General features: G+C 50.3%; 1 protein-coding gene and 1 long non-coding RNA gene across 5 annotated transcripts in view; one reads left to right on the forward strand and one right to left on the reverse strand.

The window, feature by feature from the left end:
• Positions 1-17,617, forward strand: part of MAPK4 (mitogen-activated protein kinase 4) — a 59,365-nt gene that overhangs the window by 32,418 nt on the left and 9,330 nt on the right. For all 4 annotated transcript variants that reach the window (XM_054054666.1, XM_054054665.1, XM_054054668.1 and 1 more), the window contains one exon: positions 10,587-10,731. In XM_054054666.1, coding sequence (XP_053910641.1) covers positions 10,587-10,731 — 145 coding nt within the window. The remainder of the gene's footprint in view (positions 1-10,586; positions 10,732-17,617) is intronic.
• On the reverse strand, positions 5-16,590 carry LOC128850423 (uncharacterized). Its single transcript, XR_008447851.1, has 3 exons — positions 14,435-16,590; positions 5,781-5,923; positions 5-2,170 (listed from the first exon to the last, which is right to left on the reverse strand). It is a non-coding gene; the product is annotated as an uncharacterized LOC128850423 (long non-coding RNA).

Consider the following 17,617-nt stretch of genomic DNA (forward strand, 5'->3'; position numbering starts at 1 on the left):
GGCAATGCCAAAGTGCCCAGGCTGGTGTTACCTCAGTGAGCTGCCGGCCATCACCGGCTGCGTTGAACATAGGTATGTTGAAGCAGTTGGGTTGTGGTGGTTCTTTTCAGGAGAAACTGATCCTTGAGCCTGCTTGGGGAGCTGTAAGCCCTGCTGGCGTGGGCACTGGTGTTGGTTGCCCTCCCAGCCACAAGCCGGGATGTGTTTCCTGGGCATAGCTCGAGGGCTGAGCTCTACCAAGCGCCTCCCAGGGCTCTCTAGTGCTTCAAAGCAGCAGGCAGGGCTCAGGAAGGGTTCAAGTGCCGTTCATGGCTTTGTATCATATATATTGCATATATATGTATGTATATACTCCTCACAGGGAGTCCTGTATTCAGTTTTGGAATCCCCAACATAAAAAGGATATTTAAAGGAACTTTTGGAATGGATTCAGAGGAGGCCATGAAGGTGATCCGAGGGCTGGAGCACCTCTGCTGTGAGGACAGGCTGAGAGAGTTGGGATTGTTCAGCCTGGAGAAGAGAAGGCTCCGAGGAGACCTTAGAGCAGCTTCCAGTGCTGAAAGGGGCTCCAGGAAAGCTGGGGAGGGGCTCTTGTTCAGGAAGGGCAGGGATGCGATGAGGGGGAAAAGTTTTCAGCTTAAAGAGGGGAGATAGAGATGAGATCTTAGGGAGAAATGAGGGTGGGGAAGCCCTGTCCCAGGTTGTCCAGAGCAGTGGTGGCTGCCCCATCCCTGGAGGGGTTCCAGGCCAGGTTGGATGGGGCTTGGAGCCCCTGATCCAGGAGGTGTCCCTGCCTATGGCAGGGGATGGAACTGGATAGACTTTGAGGTCCCTTCCAACCCAAAGCATTCTGTGATTCTATTTTTCTCCTCCCAGAAATGGTCTGTGGGGAGACGTGTGTTTGCTTGCTTTATTTAAATGACTAAGCTCTGTGTTTCTTGCTTTGCTGCTTTTATAAAACATGAGCTGCTGTTCATCCCAGCAGTGGAAGTGCATGGAAAGGGCAACTGCCTTGTCTGCAGACTTTCTGCTTATCTTTGTCCTCCCTTCTGTGCCGACCCACTTTGTGAAAGCCCAGCGCTGTCGGAATTACACTTATTTAATCATAGGGAATAAGGGATGGGCTTTTGATGTACAGTCATATACTTCTGTCCAAGGCTGAGATCCACACGATCTGTAAAGCTTTTTTCCTCTTTTGTACTGTGTTCTAATGCAATAATAATTGCGAGGGGGTGGGGGCAGGCTGGCGTGCCCCACCGCTGCCCTGCTTAGGGATCTGCACAAGATTCCCTGCGATTCCATCCGTTGGTCCATGCACACCTTCTCATGACACTCGGGGATGGTGAGGGAGGGAAAGGAGGAATGAAGCAAAATGCAGGAAAATAAATACCTTCCCTTGAGTGGGGGAAATCTATCCCCTCCTTGGGGGGGGGGTGTTTCGGGCTGCCTTGGTTTTCCTCTCCTGCTGCTGTCAGTAGATTTTCTCCATCTGCACAAGAAGGGCTGAAACACTCCCAAAGTGGCACTTTCTAACAAGAAATTATTGAGCCAGCGGCTGAGAACTTCTCCATGTAGGTCCATATTCCCAGGCAGATGCCGAACCTTGCAAAATAATTTAAGGTACTGAAACCAGTTTTATAGTCAAACAAAAATATATTGAAAGAATTGGGGTTTTCCTCTGACAAATTTAATTCAGCGTGGCAGTTTCTTGCAATAAAACTCTCCTATTGGGATAGCCCTAGGTGTGTTGCGTTCTTTCAGAGCAGGGCCTGGAGAAGGACCCAGCACCTCCCAGCCACCACAGCCGTGCTGCTCCAGACTCTCCTGTGCCCTCGCAAATGGGAGATTGGAGCTGGGAGCAGCACACGGTGGCTTCACTGGTGGAGCAGCTCCATGGGGGAGCAGCGGCTGTGCTGGCAGCAGGCAGACACTGCGGGAAAGAGGGAGGCAAGGGGAGCTGGTAAGAAGTCTCCCTCGCGCGCACTCCTGATGCTAATGGATTTTGAAGGGAGCTGCAGATGTTTAATGCAGGTTGCCATCCAGGCTGGAGGTCTGGAGCGGTGGAGGAGTGCGGTGGAGGCTTCATCAACTCACAGATCCGTGTGGTCCCAGGAGAAAGCTGTATGGTGTGGTCTGCAGAAGCAGGCGTGATGCAGTCTGCAGCCAGTTTCTGGTTAAAGTTACAGTTTGGTCGTGTAAGAAAAGAGAAAATCTTGGGGTTTAGTTGATTTTTTGTATGTAGGAGTGTCAATGTCCTTCACAGACCCACTGTTGTGTCTGTGCCGAGGTTTAAATACACTAGGCATTTATCATTCTGCCCAGCACAGCTCTGATTTGGGCACTGTTGCTTTGTGCAGGAAGTCAGGGAAGGGGAGAGGGAAAGGATGGTGAAAAGATGATCTTGTGATTCTAAAACTTGGCTCTGGTCTGCTCTGATTCAAGTCTGGGGAGAAACAGAGCCTGGAGAAAAGGGAAAAGGTTGCAAGGAGCACTGGCAGGTGAGTGCGAGATTCTGGATACTGCTGCCTGCCCCTGGGCCCCCTTCCTTGCTGGTTATTTATTACCCAGCTCAGGGAGAGGTTCCTGGTTTTTTAGGTGAATGGTTTGGGTTGTTTGGGTTTTTTTTGTCATAGAATCATAGGATTGTTTGGTTGGAAAAGACCTTTGAGATCATTGAGTCCAACCATCCCTGTCCACTACTGAACCAGACCCCTGAGCACCTCATCTGCCTGTCTTTTAAATCCCTCCAGGAACGGCAACTCCACCACCACCGCCTCTGCCGATGCCTGAGAACTACTTCCATGAAGGAATTTTTCCTGATGTCCTATCTAATCCTCCCCTAGCACAACTTGAGGCCGTTCCCTCTCATCCCGTCACTTGTTACTTGGGAGGAGAGACCAACGCCCAACTCACCACAACCTCCTTTCAGAGGGCTGCTGAAAGCGATGAGGTGTCCCCTCAGCCTCTCCAGGCTAAACAACCCCAGGTCCATCAGCTGCCTCTCATAACCCTTGTTCTCCAGCCTCTTCACGAGCTCTGAGTCCCTTCCCTAGATGCACTCCAGCCCCTCAATGTCCTTCTTGGAGTGAGGGGCACAAAACTGAGCCCAGGATTCAAGCTGTGGCTTTTAAATTGGGTGTTTTCAGAGTCTTTTCCCAAAGGAAGGTATCTCCTGGAGGAGAACCCTGCAAACAGGCCAGCACTGTTTTAAAGTCACTGACTGAAGGAGCATCATCTTATCAGGGACTGCAGGATCAGGGTAGGAGCCGTCTGTCGCTGTGTGCTGCAGAATTATTGGTTTTCCTAAGCAATACTTTGCCACCTTAATAACAGCCAGTGCAGCAGTAAAGAGCTGTCAGGGCCTGCGGCTTCGTGGTGGGACGTAACCAGTGCTGTTTAATATTTTTATTGATGACACAGACAGTGAGACTCAGCAAGTTGGCAGATGACACCAGGCTGAGTGATGCAGGTGTCACACCAGAAGGACAGTATGGCATCCAGAGGGACCTGGACAAGCTGGAGAGGTGGGGCTGAGAGAACCTCATGAGGTTCAACAAGGCCAAGGGCAAGGTCCTACACCTGGGTCAGAGCAATCTGTGGTTTCATTACAGGCTGTGGGATGAAGAGATTGAGAGCAGCCCCGAGGAGAAGGAGGTGGGGTGCTGGGGGTGGTGAAGGCTCTGGGATGACCTTGGAGCAGCTCCTAGTACTGAAAGGGGCTCCAGAAAAGCTGAGGAGAGTCTATTTACAAAGGCATGGAGTGATAAGATGAGGAGGAATGGTTTTGAATTGGAAGGGGGAAGATTTAGGTCAGAAATTCTTCATGATGAGAGTGGGAAAGCCCTGGCCCAGGTTGCTCAGAGCAGTGGTGGCTGCCCCATCCCTGGAGGGGTTACAGGCCAGGTTGGATGGAGCTTGGAGCCCCTGATCCAGTGGGAGGTGTCCCTGCCCATGGCAGGGGGTGGGACTGGATTGGCCTTAAGGTCCCTTCCAACTCAAAGCGTTCTGTGATTTTGTGATTCTATGATCCTAAGCACTTGTTACTTTTTTCCTTTAGGGTGTTTGTATCTGGAATGTGCTTGGACTGATGGCTGTGATCTGCTGAAATAAAAAATTGCAGGTTGTGTGCAGCTATAAGTCTAAAAGGTCATGGCTCTCCTGACCCGATGTTTCTCAAATCCCAAACCATCCCGCTGAGTGTTAAATCGGCAAATAATAGCAGCCATAGATTGTAAGCAGAGTTCTAAACACAGTTTAGAAATACATATACTACCTAAATAATAGTCCTTACTTGGCAGTGTGTCTTGTTTACATGGCTTGCAGCAGGCAACCGCTTAATTAGGATAATTTGGTGGGAAAGAGAGAGCTCTCCAACTCTGGGAGATGCCCTGGAACACAGCAGGGTGCTGGCCTCCACCAGCTTTGAAGCAGAACAGCTTTGCCGGCGTTCCTCCCACCATTTGGCCAGTGTTTGCCACTATAGTCTCTTTCTCCAGCTGTTAAGAGCAGCACAGGGGCTCCAGGAAAGCTGGGGAGGGGCTCTTGATCAGGGAGTACAAGGTTAGGATGAGGGGGAATATTTGAAGCTGAAAGAGGGGAGACTGAGATGAGATCTTAGGAAGAAAGGTGTTGCTGTGAGGGTGGGGAGGCCCTGGCCCAGGTTGCCCAGAGCACTGGTGGCTGCCCCATCCCTGAAGGGGTTCAAGGCCAGGTTGGATGGGGCTTGGAGCAACCTGATCCCATGGGAGGAAGACAGAAATGCCTTGTCTACAGGGATACACAGACTTGCTGAATCTCTCTACTTCACGTAACAAGACAGCAAAGTGGGACACCCTTTTGCCTGCCCACGTTGTGCAGAACTGTCACATTAGTTCTTCTGAGGATCTGGGGCCTGAAAACACCTGGGGTCGTCTGCTTGGGGCTGCCAGGGGACCTTCTTTCCCTTTGTCTCTTGGCAACATTAATTACAGCATTAATTGGCAGGAGTTCCACGCTAAGAAGGGTGTGACAGCCCTTTTAGGGGGAGAGTTCATGCTAAATAGATTCCAGAACATCATCAGACCTTTGAAGTCCTTCCTTTGTTTTGTACTTGCTGGGAGGTGATTATGGCCCTCTGCTCTGGTGAGATCTCACCTGGAGCTCTGCATTCAGTTCTGGAGTCCTCAGCACAGGAAGGACATGGATCTGTTGGAGCAACTCAGAAAGAGTCCATGGAGATGATCCAAGGGCTGGGGCACCTCTCATTCGAGGACAGACTGAGAGAGTTGGAGTTGTTCATTCTGAAGAGGAGAAGGTTCCGGGGGAACCTTAGAGCAGCTTCCAGTGCTGAAAAGGGGCTCCGGGAAAGCTGGGGGGACGGCTCTTGATCAGGGAGTGCAGGGACAGGGCAAGGGGGAATGGTTTTCAGCTGCAAGAGGGCAGATTGAGATGAGGAAGAAAGACCTTAGGAAGAAATGTTTTGCTGTGAGGGTGGGGAGGCCCTGGCCCAGGTTGCCCAGAGCAGTGGTGGCTGCCCCATCCCTGGAGGGGTTCCAGGCCAGGTTGGATGGGGCTTGGAGCCCCTGATCCAGCGGGAGGTGTCCCTGCCTGTGGCAGCGAGGTGGAAATCAATGAGCTTTGAGGTCCTTTCCAACCTAACCCATTCCATTAGTCTGTGATTCTGTGGTTAGTGCAAACATAATGGCTTCCAGTTCATCCAATAAACAATACAATTCTCAGATGGGTCATCATGAGGAGCTCTTCAAAGGAGACAGGGTTGTGAGATGTTGCTCCCTGCTTACCCTGGAGGAGACCATCCTTTGTGTTCAACCCTTGGGCAGCTGTGCTTGGCCCTGTGCAGCCAACACCGCTCCTCCCTGCTGTGACCCTGGCTCAGTTATTCTCCTTCTCCGTCCTCTGATGAAGCACGTAATAGTCTGCAGTCCTGAAATAAATGCACTCTGTCATCCCAAAACAATGAGAACACATGTCACGTTGCTGGAGCCGTGCACAACGGCAGTTCTATTACTTTATTATGGAGCAATGTTCCTGCAAATCCGGCCTCTTCCCCAGCCTCTCCTAGAACTGGCCTACCTGCCTTTTAAAGAATAAGCTTAAAAAAACTGTGGTGAGGAGGCACTGCGCTGCTGCTGCACCAGGATTATTCCAGAAAGCTTGGAATGATTGCTGTTTTGTGTCCTCTCCTTGACTCTGCAGCCATCTGCACCAGGAGCCGACCTGGTTCTCGCGGGGGCGGTGGGAGAAATCCGCTTTGTGGCTGGGGATGGAGGCATCGACAAGCAGGCTGTGGCTGGATCCTGCTGGAGTTCCAGTCCACAGGCAACTAATCTGCTCCTCTGTGACTTGTTGAGGGCAGAAGGGTGGATTTTGGTGTGAAATATGCTCAGGAAAGGCTTTGTGCTCTGGTACAGGGTCTGCTTGGTTTGCAGTGGGTGCAATCCAGAGGGACCTCGACAAACTGGAGAGTGGGGCTGTGAGAACCTCATGAGGTTCAAGAAGGCCAAGGGCAAGGTCCTGCACCTGGGTTGGGGCAATCCCCAATTTCAGTACAGGCTGACGACGACGTGGTTGAGAGCAGCCTTGAGGGGAAGGACACGGCTGGACTTGGGAGTGCCAGCCATAAGCCGTAAGTTCCTCCTCTCTGTGCATCCCTCCTGGGCTTGGTGGTGAGTGCCCATGGCCTGGGTTATGAAAGCAGGTAGGTAACAGTCAAATATATGGAGAGGGATAACAGAAGAGAGAAGCACAATGAGTAGCCCTGCTAATAAATCACCACCAGTAACCTCACATGTCAGCCAAGGGGTTGAAGATGTGTCCTCAGAGGTGATTCTTCCCCTCTGCTCCACTCTTGTGAGAGCCCACATGGAGTCCTGTGTCCAGTTCTGAAATCCCCAACATAAGAAGGAGATGGAGCTGTTGGAATGGGTCCAGAGGAGGCTGCAAAGATGATCCGAGGGCCAGAGCACCTCTGCTCTGAGGACAGGCTGAGAGAGTTGGGGTTGTTCAGCCTGGAGAAGAGAAGGCTCCAAGGAGACCTTAGAGCGACCTTCCAGTACCTGAAGGGGCTCCAGCAAAGCTGGGGAGGGACTTTTTACAAGGATCCAGAGTGAAAAGATGAGAGGGAATGGCTTTAAATTGGAAGGGAAAGGTTTAGACTGGACATTAGGAGGAAATGCTTGATGCTGAGGGTGGGGAGACCCTGGCCCAGGGTGCCCAGAGCAGTGGTGCCCCATCCCTGGAGGGGTTCCAGGCCAGGTTGGATGGGGCTTGGAGCCCCTGAGCCAGTGGGAGGCGTCCCTGCCTGTGGCAGGGGTTGGAACTGGATGGGTTTTAACATCCCTTCCAACCCAAACCATTCTGTGATTCTATGATATTTGCAGTACTTAGCTCATGTATTTTGCTGTCAGCAAAGAGAAATGGATGAACTGAGTGTTAAATCTGTAAAGAGAGTGGAATTCTGTTGCTGGGAAAGAAGGGAAGTTGCTCCAGCTAGGAATTGCCCTGGATTGCTATCCTCAAAATTTATTTTCTTAGTTTTTTTTTCCAGTAAATACCTGTGTTTCTATTGTTGGGAATAAATACAGTACCTGAGAAGTGACAGTCCAATCGGATAACACTCAGAGGCTTCAGTGCCGGTTCTGGTTCATCAGCATTAGCAAAATTATAACAACATTAAATGAAACTCCTCACCTAATATGTCTCCATTACAACTTATCAAAATTTCAACAGACCAAAATTAACACGTTCTTTTAGAAATAAACACTTTATGACTAAAAGCTTGACGACTTTCATGTAGGAATTGGAAGAACAACCTGCAGTGGGGGAAGAGTGGCATTATAAACCTCAAGGTGTTTGTGATGGTTGTGAAACTGCTGTGGTGTTTAGGCTGAGAGATGTATCCTGTAACCTCGTCTGAGATGTTAGAGAGGATGACGGCGTCTGCAGTGTTAGTGCCACTGAAAACTGTTCAGGAAGCTGTATTGGTTAGGATGGAGCTTTTATGTGAACCCCATTCATGCTGTCACTGCATGCTCATAGAATCATGGAATGATTTGGGTTGGAAGGGACCTTAAAGCCCATCCAGTCCCAACCCCTGCCGTGAGCAGGGACACCTCCCACTGGATCAGGGGCTCCAAGCCCCATCCAACCTGGCCTGGAACACCTCCAGGGATGGGGCAGCCAACACTGCTCTGGGCAACCTGGGCCAGGGACTCAGCACCCTCATAGGAAAACATTTCTCCCTCATATCTCAATCTCCCCTCTTGCAGCTGAAAACTCTTCCCTCTCATCCTATCACTGCCCTCCCTGAACAAGAGCCCCTCCCTAATTTTCCTGGAGCCCCTTTCAGTACTGGAAGCTGTTCTAAGGTTTCCTTGGAGCCTTCTCTTCTCCAGGCTGAACAACCCAAACTCTCTCAACCTGTCCTCAGAGCAGAGGTGCTCCAGCACTCTGATCATCTCTGTGGTCTCCTCTGGACCCATTCCAACAGTTCCATACCCTTCTTCTGTTCGTGACTCCAGCCCTGGATACAGGACTCCAGGTGGGGTCTCCCCAGAGCGGAGCAGAGGGGCAGAATCCCCTCCCTCCCTGCTGGCCACGCAGCTTTGGATGCAGCCCAGGACACGGTTGGTTTCTGGGCTGTGAGTGCACGTTGCCGGCTCATGTTGAACTTCTCATCAATGAGCAGTTTGATACTCTCCAAATGGCTCTTGGCATCTAATTGCAATTCAACTTTATGTTTTCATTTTATTTTGTCTTTTCTGCTGTTTTTCAATCCATCTCGTTCTGTTAATGCATTGTACTTAATACACAAAATGTCTCTTGCGAGTATTCCACCATTATCCTGATGAAATAACCATTCATGTACAGCTCCAGCGTGGCACCCGCGCATCCGGAGCTTGGCCGGTGAGTGAAGCCAGGGGTGCTGGGACATCTATTATGATGCTGTTATTATTTACAGGATTGAACACATCCCCTTCATTTCAGCGGGAGCTGCTGAGCGCTTGGCACTTGTATTAAATCTCCTAGGTGAGCACAGGAACGGGAGGGCTGTGGTCCAAAAAACTACAGCGCTTGGTCTTTATCCCATGGGATACTGCTGACTGCATCGCCTTTAAAACCAGGTCAAGCATCCCAACTGACCATCCTCACTATATGCAAAGGGATGAGGACCTGCCCCACATCACCCCCTTGCCAGCAGTGATGCTAGAGCCCCAGCAGCTGGGTATCGAAGGAAAAGGGGGACTTTTTTAGGCAGGACTCAGGTTCAATGCAGAAAAGGCAGCGTTTCCTATCTCTTCATTAGCCAGCTAATCCCCAGAAGGGTTTCCCCGGTTATCCCCCAGCGGCTTATTTTCAAGAGTCTTGGCTGGGAGCCCTTGCTGTGTTAGCTGCTCATCAGTGCTTTGAGACATCCACCACAGCCCAGGTGGCCAAGAAGGCCAATGGCATCTTAGCTTGGATCAGAAACAGGGTGGCCAGCAGGAGCAAGAAAGGGATCGTCCCTCTGGACTCAGTGCTGATGAGGCCGCATCTCAAATCCTGGGTTCAGTTTTGGGCTCCTCACTCCAAGAAGGACCTTGAGAAGCTGGAGCACATCCAGAGAAGGGGAACAGAGGTGGGGAAGAGGCTCTGGGAGCAGCTGAGGGAACCGTGGTTGTTTATTCTGGATCAGAGGAGTCTGAGGGACACCTAATCACTCTCTGCAATTCCCTGAAAGGAGGTTGTGGCAAGGTGGGTGCTAGTCTTTTCTCCCAAGTAACAAGGGATAGGACAAGAGAAGATGGCCTTAAGTTGTGCCAGGGGACGTTTAGTTTGGATATCAGGAAAAAGTTTGTTACTGAAAGAGTAGTGAAGCACTGGAAGAAGCTGCCCAGGACAGTGGTGGAGTCTCCATCCCCGGGGAGGTTCGAAAAGTGTGTAGCTGTGGCACCTGGGCACGTGATTTAGTTGGCACGGTGGTGTTGGGCTGGTGGTTGGACTGGATGATCTTAGAGGTCTTCTCCAACCTTAATGATTCTATGACGAAGTAGGATGGAATCAGCAAAAAGATTGCACACTGGTAACCTTTGGAAATCCGAGCACTGCGCTTGTGGGTACAGAGGCTTTGCTTACACACCGGTGGGTTATGGCTGGGACCTAATGGATTACTTAAATAATGTGCATAACTTCCAAAATGTCTCAGGTGGTCCAACTGGGATTTATGCAATATATCTAGGTCATCCATACAGTGACCTCGCGTCACTTTTGCAGGTGTGATCTGCCAATCTGTGCTATTAAAGCCATCTGTCCTTTGCAGAAGATGCTTCAATATCTCAGTGAGAAACAGCAGATCAGCTTTTGGGGAGCAGAAGGTGCTTTGCTTTCTGGAGCAATGAAGCATCTCTGTTTCCAGTGGCATAAATCTCGCCTTCTTGCTTCCTGCAAGACACACCACCGCAGCCTGCCTTAAATGCAGCACAGTCATGGTGAGCAGGTTCCTCTGCAGCATCCGATGGTGGGTCCGTGGCAGGCAGCGAGGGCTGAGCAGGGAGCAGCAGAGTTGCTCTCCTGCAGGGCTGCTGACATTTCTCTCTCTGCTCTTTCAGGGTTACCTTTCTGAAGGCTTGGTAACGAAGTGGTATCGCTCCCCTCGCCTCCTCCTCTCGCCAAACAACTACACCAAAGCCATCGACATGTGGGCAGCTGGCTGCATCCTGGCAGAGATGCTGACGGGAAGGATGCTCTTTGCTGGTAGGTTTTTGCCTCTCTGTTGATTAATTTTTTTCTCCCCTCCTGCCTCCTTTGCTCCCCAGTTCGAAGGCTTTTTAGCATGGCAGAGGGAATTTCCTTCTCTTTTTGGCCAGCATCACCACAGGGATCCTACATTTGGTTCTTAGCCATGAGAGTAGTCTCCGGCGTGAAGTTTACTCACAAAGGCTCTACTCTTAGAGGGTCTCTTGTTTGGTGCAAACTGCCCTGGTGCAGGCAGGCCCTTGGGGCTAGAGAAGAGTTCCCATCTTGATTTTCACTCTTCCTTCTTGCGCTTATCCGGAATGGATGCAGGGTGGTATGGGTGTGATGGCACAGAGTCGGAAGCCACTGGACTGTGGGGTGTCTGAGGCCAGCCGGGGTCAACAGTGCCTCTGTGCCAAGCCTTGCCAGGCAGGGATGGCCTTCTGCGAAAAGCAAAACCCCAAACAAAGAACAATTCTGATGAAACAACAAAACCTTTTTCTGTTTCTGGATTTCCGACAGAAAATAAGAGCTGCTTGTTGGGAGAAAGGACGCTAAAAAATATCACAGGGTGGAGTATAATGACATGAGACAATGCAGCCCTGTCCCATGAGGTTTGTGCTCTGTGCTGTGGATTTTAATTGTGATTGATTGGTGTTTTCAAGGTATTTATTTTCTCTGAAGGAAAACATTTGAATACCATTTCCAGCATGAATTGCTTCCTGTAGGCAATGATAAGGGGTTCAGCGTTGGCTGACCCATGCAAGGAGCTCAACTGCAGCCCTGAGTTGTCCTGCAGTTTTATCAGTGATCATCATGAAATCCACAGTGAGGAAACCCAGAATTAGTCTAAACCAGTCCTATGACATTAAACATATTCTACAGAGGCCCATATTTGTCGTTTGTTGTATTTTCTGTGAGCAAATTCAGAGCCAGAGGTGGTTCAGTCCTGCTCAGGGGCTGCCTGGCTGGAGACACGTAGCTGGAACCCCGTTTCTCTTAAACAGGGGTGTGGATGTGCCAGTGATCTCACAGCTGTGCTTTTTGCTGTCCTTCCCAGCTTCCAAGTAGCTGCTTGTAGATTTGGAAGTTCCAGGATATTCCTATAAGCAGGCATTGGAGTAGTAAAGGTGCAGTGAAAGGCGAAGAAGACAAAAAAAAATCACTGACGAGGAATGTGTAGTTATCAGTGCAGTTCAGCTCTGACATTCTGGAGAAACAAATATTTATTTAATAGAGTTCCGAAAATGCTATTGTAGAGCACAAAACTGTGCTTCCCAAGCAGGACATGGAGCTGCTCATCTAGGAATGCAGGAGATGCTCTCCTCCTGTCGAAGCAGCTGCCTTCGTGCCCAATGTTTGCAGCAATGCTCCTCCTTGGTTATCTCTACTATCACCCGTTAGTGTTTTGAGTGACAAGATTCAACGCATTCCGTGAGCAGCTGTTTGCAGAGTTTGTAAATAAATAATTATACCCATTAATAATGGAAAAGGACATTTTCTTCACAAATATTCCAGTGCACTGCTGAGTTCCGCAGCTGGTGCTCGATTGCAGCTGCTCTGTCACTCCCTCTGTGTTCCCGCTTGCAGCTTCCATGTTTCTTTTGTGAAAGCTGAAAATTAAGCAGTCGGTTTCATTTCAGGGAAATCATTAAAACTGCCTTTCTCTCCTTCCTTCCTCTTGTCCTCAGTCTTTCTACCCCAGATTTCTTTAATGCAGGGTCTTCAGCTCTGAAAATTATGCATCAGACCTGGCTGCTCCTACCACATCCCTGGAATATATTCCAGGAGCAGGAATGTCTCTTGTGTGCCACTTGTCTCTGCAGACACAGAGCATTTTCTGTCCTGCTGGGGATGCTGCATGTGAGGGAGCTCCTGAGGCTGCTCTGCCAGCCACCTCCCCTAGCAGAGCCATGGTTTGCACCATGGAAGAGTCTCCAGTCTTTCTGGGTGAAAGCAAATTGGATGACATCTTCCCAGGGCTCAGAAACCGAGCTACCCCCAAGTGAAACAGAGGAGCAGAAGCAAACCCCAGCGTGATGCCAGAAGCCTGGTCCTGCAGGAGTTGCACTGGATCAGAGCGAAGTGCTGCCTTTTATTAAACTGGATGTAGCTGGAGCCCCAGGGAAATCTTTTTGGACTCTCAAGTCACTCTCTGGTCCCCTGTACCAATTCCTTGTGTCAAGGAGCAAAACAAGACTTGCATGTCCGGGTCCTTCTCTGGCCATTCCCACCATAGTAACCAAATAAAGAGCTCATCTTTATGCTGGCTTTTCAAACTGTGCTTGACCCAGGTCTCAGCCCCAGCTTGATTTATTTTTTTGCTCTTTGTGGTGGAAGTTATGTTGGTTGACACCAGCTGCCGACCACCTCTGTGTCCATGCTGGTCCTTCATGCTCCCTTCCTGGCTAAGGCAGAGGCAAAGGCAGCTCTGGGGTGTGATTTGCCTGGCCTCTGTCAGCTCTCTGCCTTAGGTGAGATGGACCGTGCCTTAAAATGTTTATTTCCCCACTACTGCTCGTGAAGAGCACCTGGAGAAGAAGCTGGAATGCCCATGCTGGTGTTGCACGTGGCTACAGGTGAGATCAATCCTTTCCCAGCTGCCCAGGCAAGATGCCCCAGCGCAGCCCTTTGGTTTGGTTCCTGAGAGTCCATGGCACATCAGAGATCAAGAGACGGGATTTGGCAGATCATAGGCTGGGCTCAGCCAGACAAGCATCCCTTCTTCTCTGCTTTCCAGCCCTATGCAATCGCTTAATTAGCCCCCAAATGATGGCAAGGTGCTTAGTTAATGGTTGGGGATCAAAATTGAAGCTTGAGGATCCAAAGGAATGTCAGAAAGATGTGTCAAGGGATGGTTAGGCTGGGTGTTAGGGAAACATTCTTCCCCCAGGGTGTGGTGGAGCACTGGAACAGCTCCCAGGGAAGCAGTCACAGCACCAAGACTGACAATATTCCAGAAGCATTTGGCCAAAGCCCTCAGACCCACAGTTTGGATGTTGCGGGTGTCCTCTGCAGGGACAGGGGCTGGGATCGATGATCCTTGTGGGTCCCTTCCAACTCAGGACATTCTGTGATTCAATTATTTTATGGTTCAAAATGCATATTCCTTTCAGGTTGCTTTAAAGATAATCTATAGAGTTGTTAGGGCAAAGTCCTGGCCTTTGCCACATTTTCCTGGTCTCCTCTTACACTAGTAAGCGAAGAAGAGGCAGGATGGGAGCCTGGCGGTGGGGCAGGGTGCCCATGGTGTTCCATGCCACGTACCATCTTTCATTGCTTTCGTGTCCAAAGAGAAGGAGAATAAAAACTCAGTCACTCAGAACAGCTAAAACTGAATCACAGAATCACAGGTTGGGAGGGACCTCAGGGATCATCTGGTCCAAACTTTTAGGCCATTTATAGTTTGAATGGCATGGCCCAGCACCCTGTTGAGCTGAGCCTTAAAAGTGCCCAGTGCAGAGGAATCCACGGCTGCCCTGGAAAGATGATTCCAATATCTCAGTGTTCTCATGGGGAAACATTTTCTTCTGGAATCTAATTGGAATCTTCCCAGGAGCAACTGAGCCCCGTTACCCCTTGTCTTTTCTATGTGACTCCTCATAACAAGGGCATCTCCATGCTCTTGGCAGACACTCTTTATGTACTCGTGCCTGGCAATAAGGTCTTCCCTAAGCCTTTTCCTCTCAAGGCTGAACAAACCCATTTCTCTCAGCCTTACCTCGTATGGAAGGTTTCCTCGTTATCTGATCACCGCCGCAGCCCTTGTCTGCACCCTCTCCAGCCTGTCCTCCTCCTCCTAGAGAAACACGCTGCACAACAGCGTGGCTTCATCTTTGCATTTGCTTTTTTCCTCTTTTTTTTGGGAGACAGAGCTTGTCCCTGGCCAGATGCAGCCATGCTCTGCGGCTGCAGGACGAGACTTTCAGAGAGGCCTTGGTCACCAGCAAACACCCTGTGGGAAATAACACTGGTGGAGTTCCCAGAATGTTGCAGACCTCCAGTAATTGCCTTACAGTGGATAAAGTGTTTTTTGAGTGTGCGTCAGCAGCAGCGTTTAGATGGGGTGCTTAGCATAAGTCAATATAATTAACTCTGTACTCTGTCTGGGGTGCTTTAGCAGCGCAGTTAAATTAAGGCGGTCAGTTATTAGGATTAGATGTTGCTCCCTGCCTTCATTCTCCTACGCCAGTTAACAAATATGAGCAGAGAGAGACCCCCTTGCCCTCCCCACAGTCCCTTCTCTGGGTTGTGTGGTGGCTGGAGCTGCTTTGGCTTTGGCCGAACCTTGAGAGGGCACAAGAAATTCGGCTAACCCAAAGCTCACAGGAGTGTACCTCATTTTCTGCAGCTAAAATCTGATTCACAGACCTTTGGAGAGCTCCTCACCACGAACAGGATGGAAAGCAGGGAAGAGCATCCCTAACTGAGCGACTACAGCTCCCTCCAGTGACTCTTCCACCCTCTGCTGTTGAAGCAAGACAAAATAGGAGGAAAAGAAAAGCTGCCTGTCCTTGCAGATATTCAGGGGATTCCCCAGTGGGGCTGTGCCCAAAATCAAGAACTAGGAGCTAGCATGGGGGATTTTCCCATGGGATCAGTGTTTGCTCCCAGAGGATTTGCTAGCAGGGATGCTCAGCTGGGACTTGGCTGCAAGCTCGAGGGAGGGTTCTTTTTCTCCAGAACACAATGCAGAACTCCTCGTCTGCTCCTTGGGTGACGCCATCACATTTCATTCACGCTGTCTGTAGTTCGTGTTTTTCTTTTCAGGAATTAATGCTCCAGAAGGTCCCTAGGAATTACATAAATAGAGGATAATGGTGGAAAATTGAGTTCCTGAGAGCCATAATTCAACACTTCCAGCACTGCATTAGTAGCTTTTTTTTGTGTGACTAAACACGATGCCTTTTGGTGGCCAGATGCCAGCAAAGAGTTTCACTGACAGGAGAACAGCCACGAAGCCTTTTTAATATCCTGTAATTTTGATAGCAACTTGGGAATTAGCCTGACTAACATGGTGTTTTTTTTCCTGACAGTATTCTTCAGTTTCTGCTGGAGCCATGCTGTGAGCCTCCAGACAACCTGAAATGAGTTTTTCTTTAGGAACATGCATTCATCTGCCCAGAACTGACATGAGGGTGTACCTCTGTCTTTTTTGCTTTTCCTATTTCTCTGTCTTCTGAGGCTTTGTTCAGAGCGAACGTGTGCTGCGATGGTGACCAGCTGTGATGTCAGTGTTGGTTTGAACCTCTCTAAGTTCATTGCCACATCCTGGCTCAAAGCTCAGGCATTAGGGTGAAAGTGGCCATGACTCCGTTGAATAAAACCTTGTTGTAGTGGTGAGGCCATGAGGGATGGAGACCCGTTCCCAGCCTCAACATTTGGGCCTTCTCTTCCCCACGGGAGGTGTGTATTTGGGGTTCGTCTCCATGAATGTGGTTGTAGAAACCCATAGGGAGCTCTGGGATAGAGACGGCAGCCTCCGTGGGGTACCAGGGACCTCCAAAGGGACGGGGTTGCTTGAGGGCTTGATGCCAGCAATGTACGTTCACAGCCCAGAAACCAACCATATCCTGGGCTGCATCCAGCAGGGAGGGAGGGGATTCTGCCTCTCTGCTCTGCTCAGGGGAGACCCCACCTGGAGTGCTGCACACAGCTCTGGCATCCTCAACACAGAAAGGACATGGAGCTGCTGGAGCAGGTCTGGAGGATGCCATGAAGATGATCCAAGAGCTGGAGCACCTCTGCTCTGAGGACAGGCTGAGAGAGATGGGGTTGTTCAGCCTGGAGAAGAGAAGGCTCCGGGAAGACCTTAGAGCAGCTTCCAGTGCTGAAAGGGGCTCCAGGAAAGCTGCGGAGGAGCTCTTGATCAGGGAGTGCAGGGACAGGATGAGGGGCAACGGTTTTAAGCTGAAAGAGGGGAGACTGAGATGAGATCTTAGGAAGAAATGTTTTCCTGTGAGGTTGGGGAGGCCCTGGCCCAGGTTCCCCAGAGCGGTGGTGGCTGCCCTATCCCTGGAGGTGTTCAAGGCCAGGTTGGATGGGGCTTGGAGGAGCCTGATCCAGTGGGAGGTATCCCTGCTCATGGCAGGGTTGGAACTGCATGGGCTTTGAGGTCCCTTCCAACATAAACCATTCCATGATTCTATGATCTCCAGCATCCCCTACAAACTGACCTTTCCACTCTCCCTGTGGACTGATCAGAAGAACTGTCACCAACGAGGTTCACTTCTCTTGCTGCAGACTAGCCAGGCACTGCTTGCCCGGGAAGCAGCCTGAAATCCATGTCTGGGACAGCAGGGACTTGGTAGCCCAAAAATCCCCATTGGTTTGTCCGCCCCAGCTGGCTCACTTTCTTAATGGGTAGTCCTGCCTCTAATGACAGACTATTTATATCTGGTGTTTCTGGCAGACAGAAAATCAATAGCGCGACTTGGTATTTCTGCCAGGCTGCTTCTCCAGACACATCAGAAGCTGGAAATCAGCCGCGGAGCTCTTGGTCGCATCCAATAGTGTGCTAAAGAATGGGATTAATGTTCATTAACAGTTGGCTCTGCTCCGCTTCACTGCCACTTCTGTCCTCTCACTGACTGGTAGTTAGTCTTCAGTGGAGGCTTAGGGGTGTATCCTGAAGGAAAATTATTGAAAATACATGATTGCTCATAGCAGTCGTGGGGATTGTCAGCATCAGAACCTTGACTTGGTGCCCAGCAGCCGCCAGGAGCTGGTCAGAAAATGGCTTTCCCACTGGGAAAGCACGGAGGTAGGGCATTTGCATTCATTTAAAGCTGAAGATCTGGGAATCCTGAAGCTGGGTTCGTGATTCAGGTGGCCAAGAATACCAGTGGCATCTTGGCTAGTATCAGAAACAGCGTGGCCAGCAGGAGCCAGGAGGTGATTGTGC

Source organism: Cuculus canorus, chromosome Z (assembly GCF_017976375.1).
Source record: "Cuculus canorus isolate bCucCan1 chromosome Z, bCucCan1.pri, whole genome shotgun sequence".
Classification (NCBI taxonomy): Eukaryota; Metazoa; Chordata; class Aves; order Cuculiformes; family Cuculidae; genus Cuculus; species Cuculus canorus.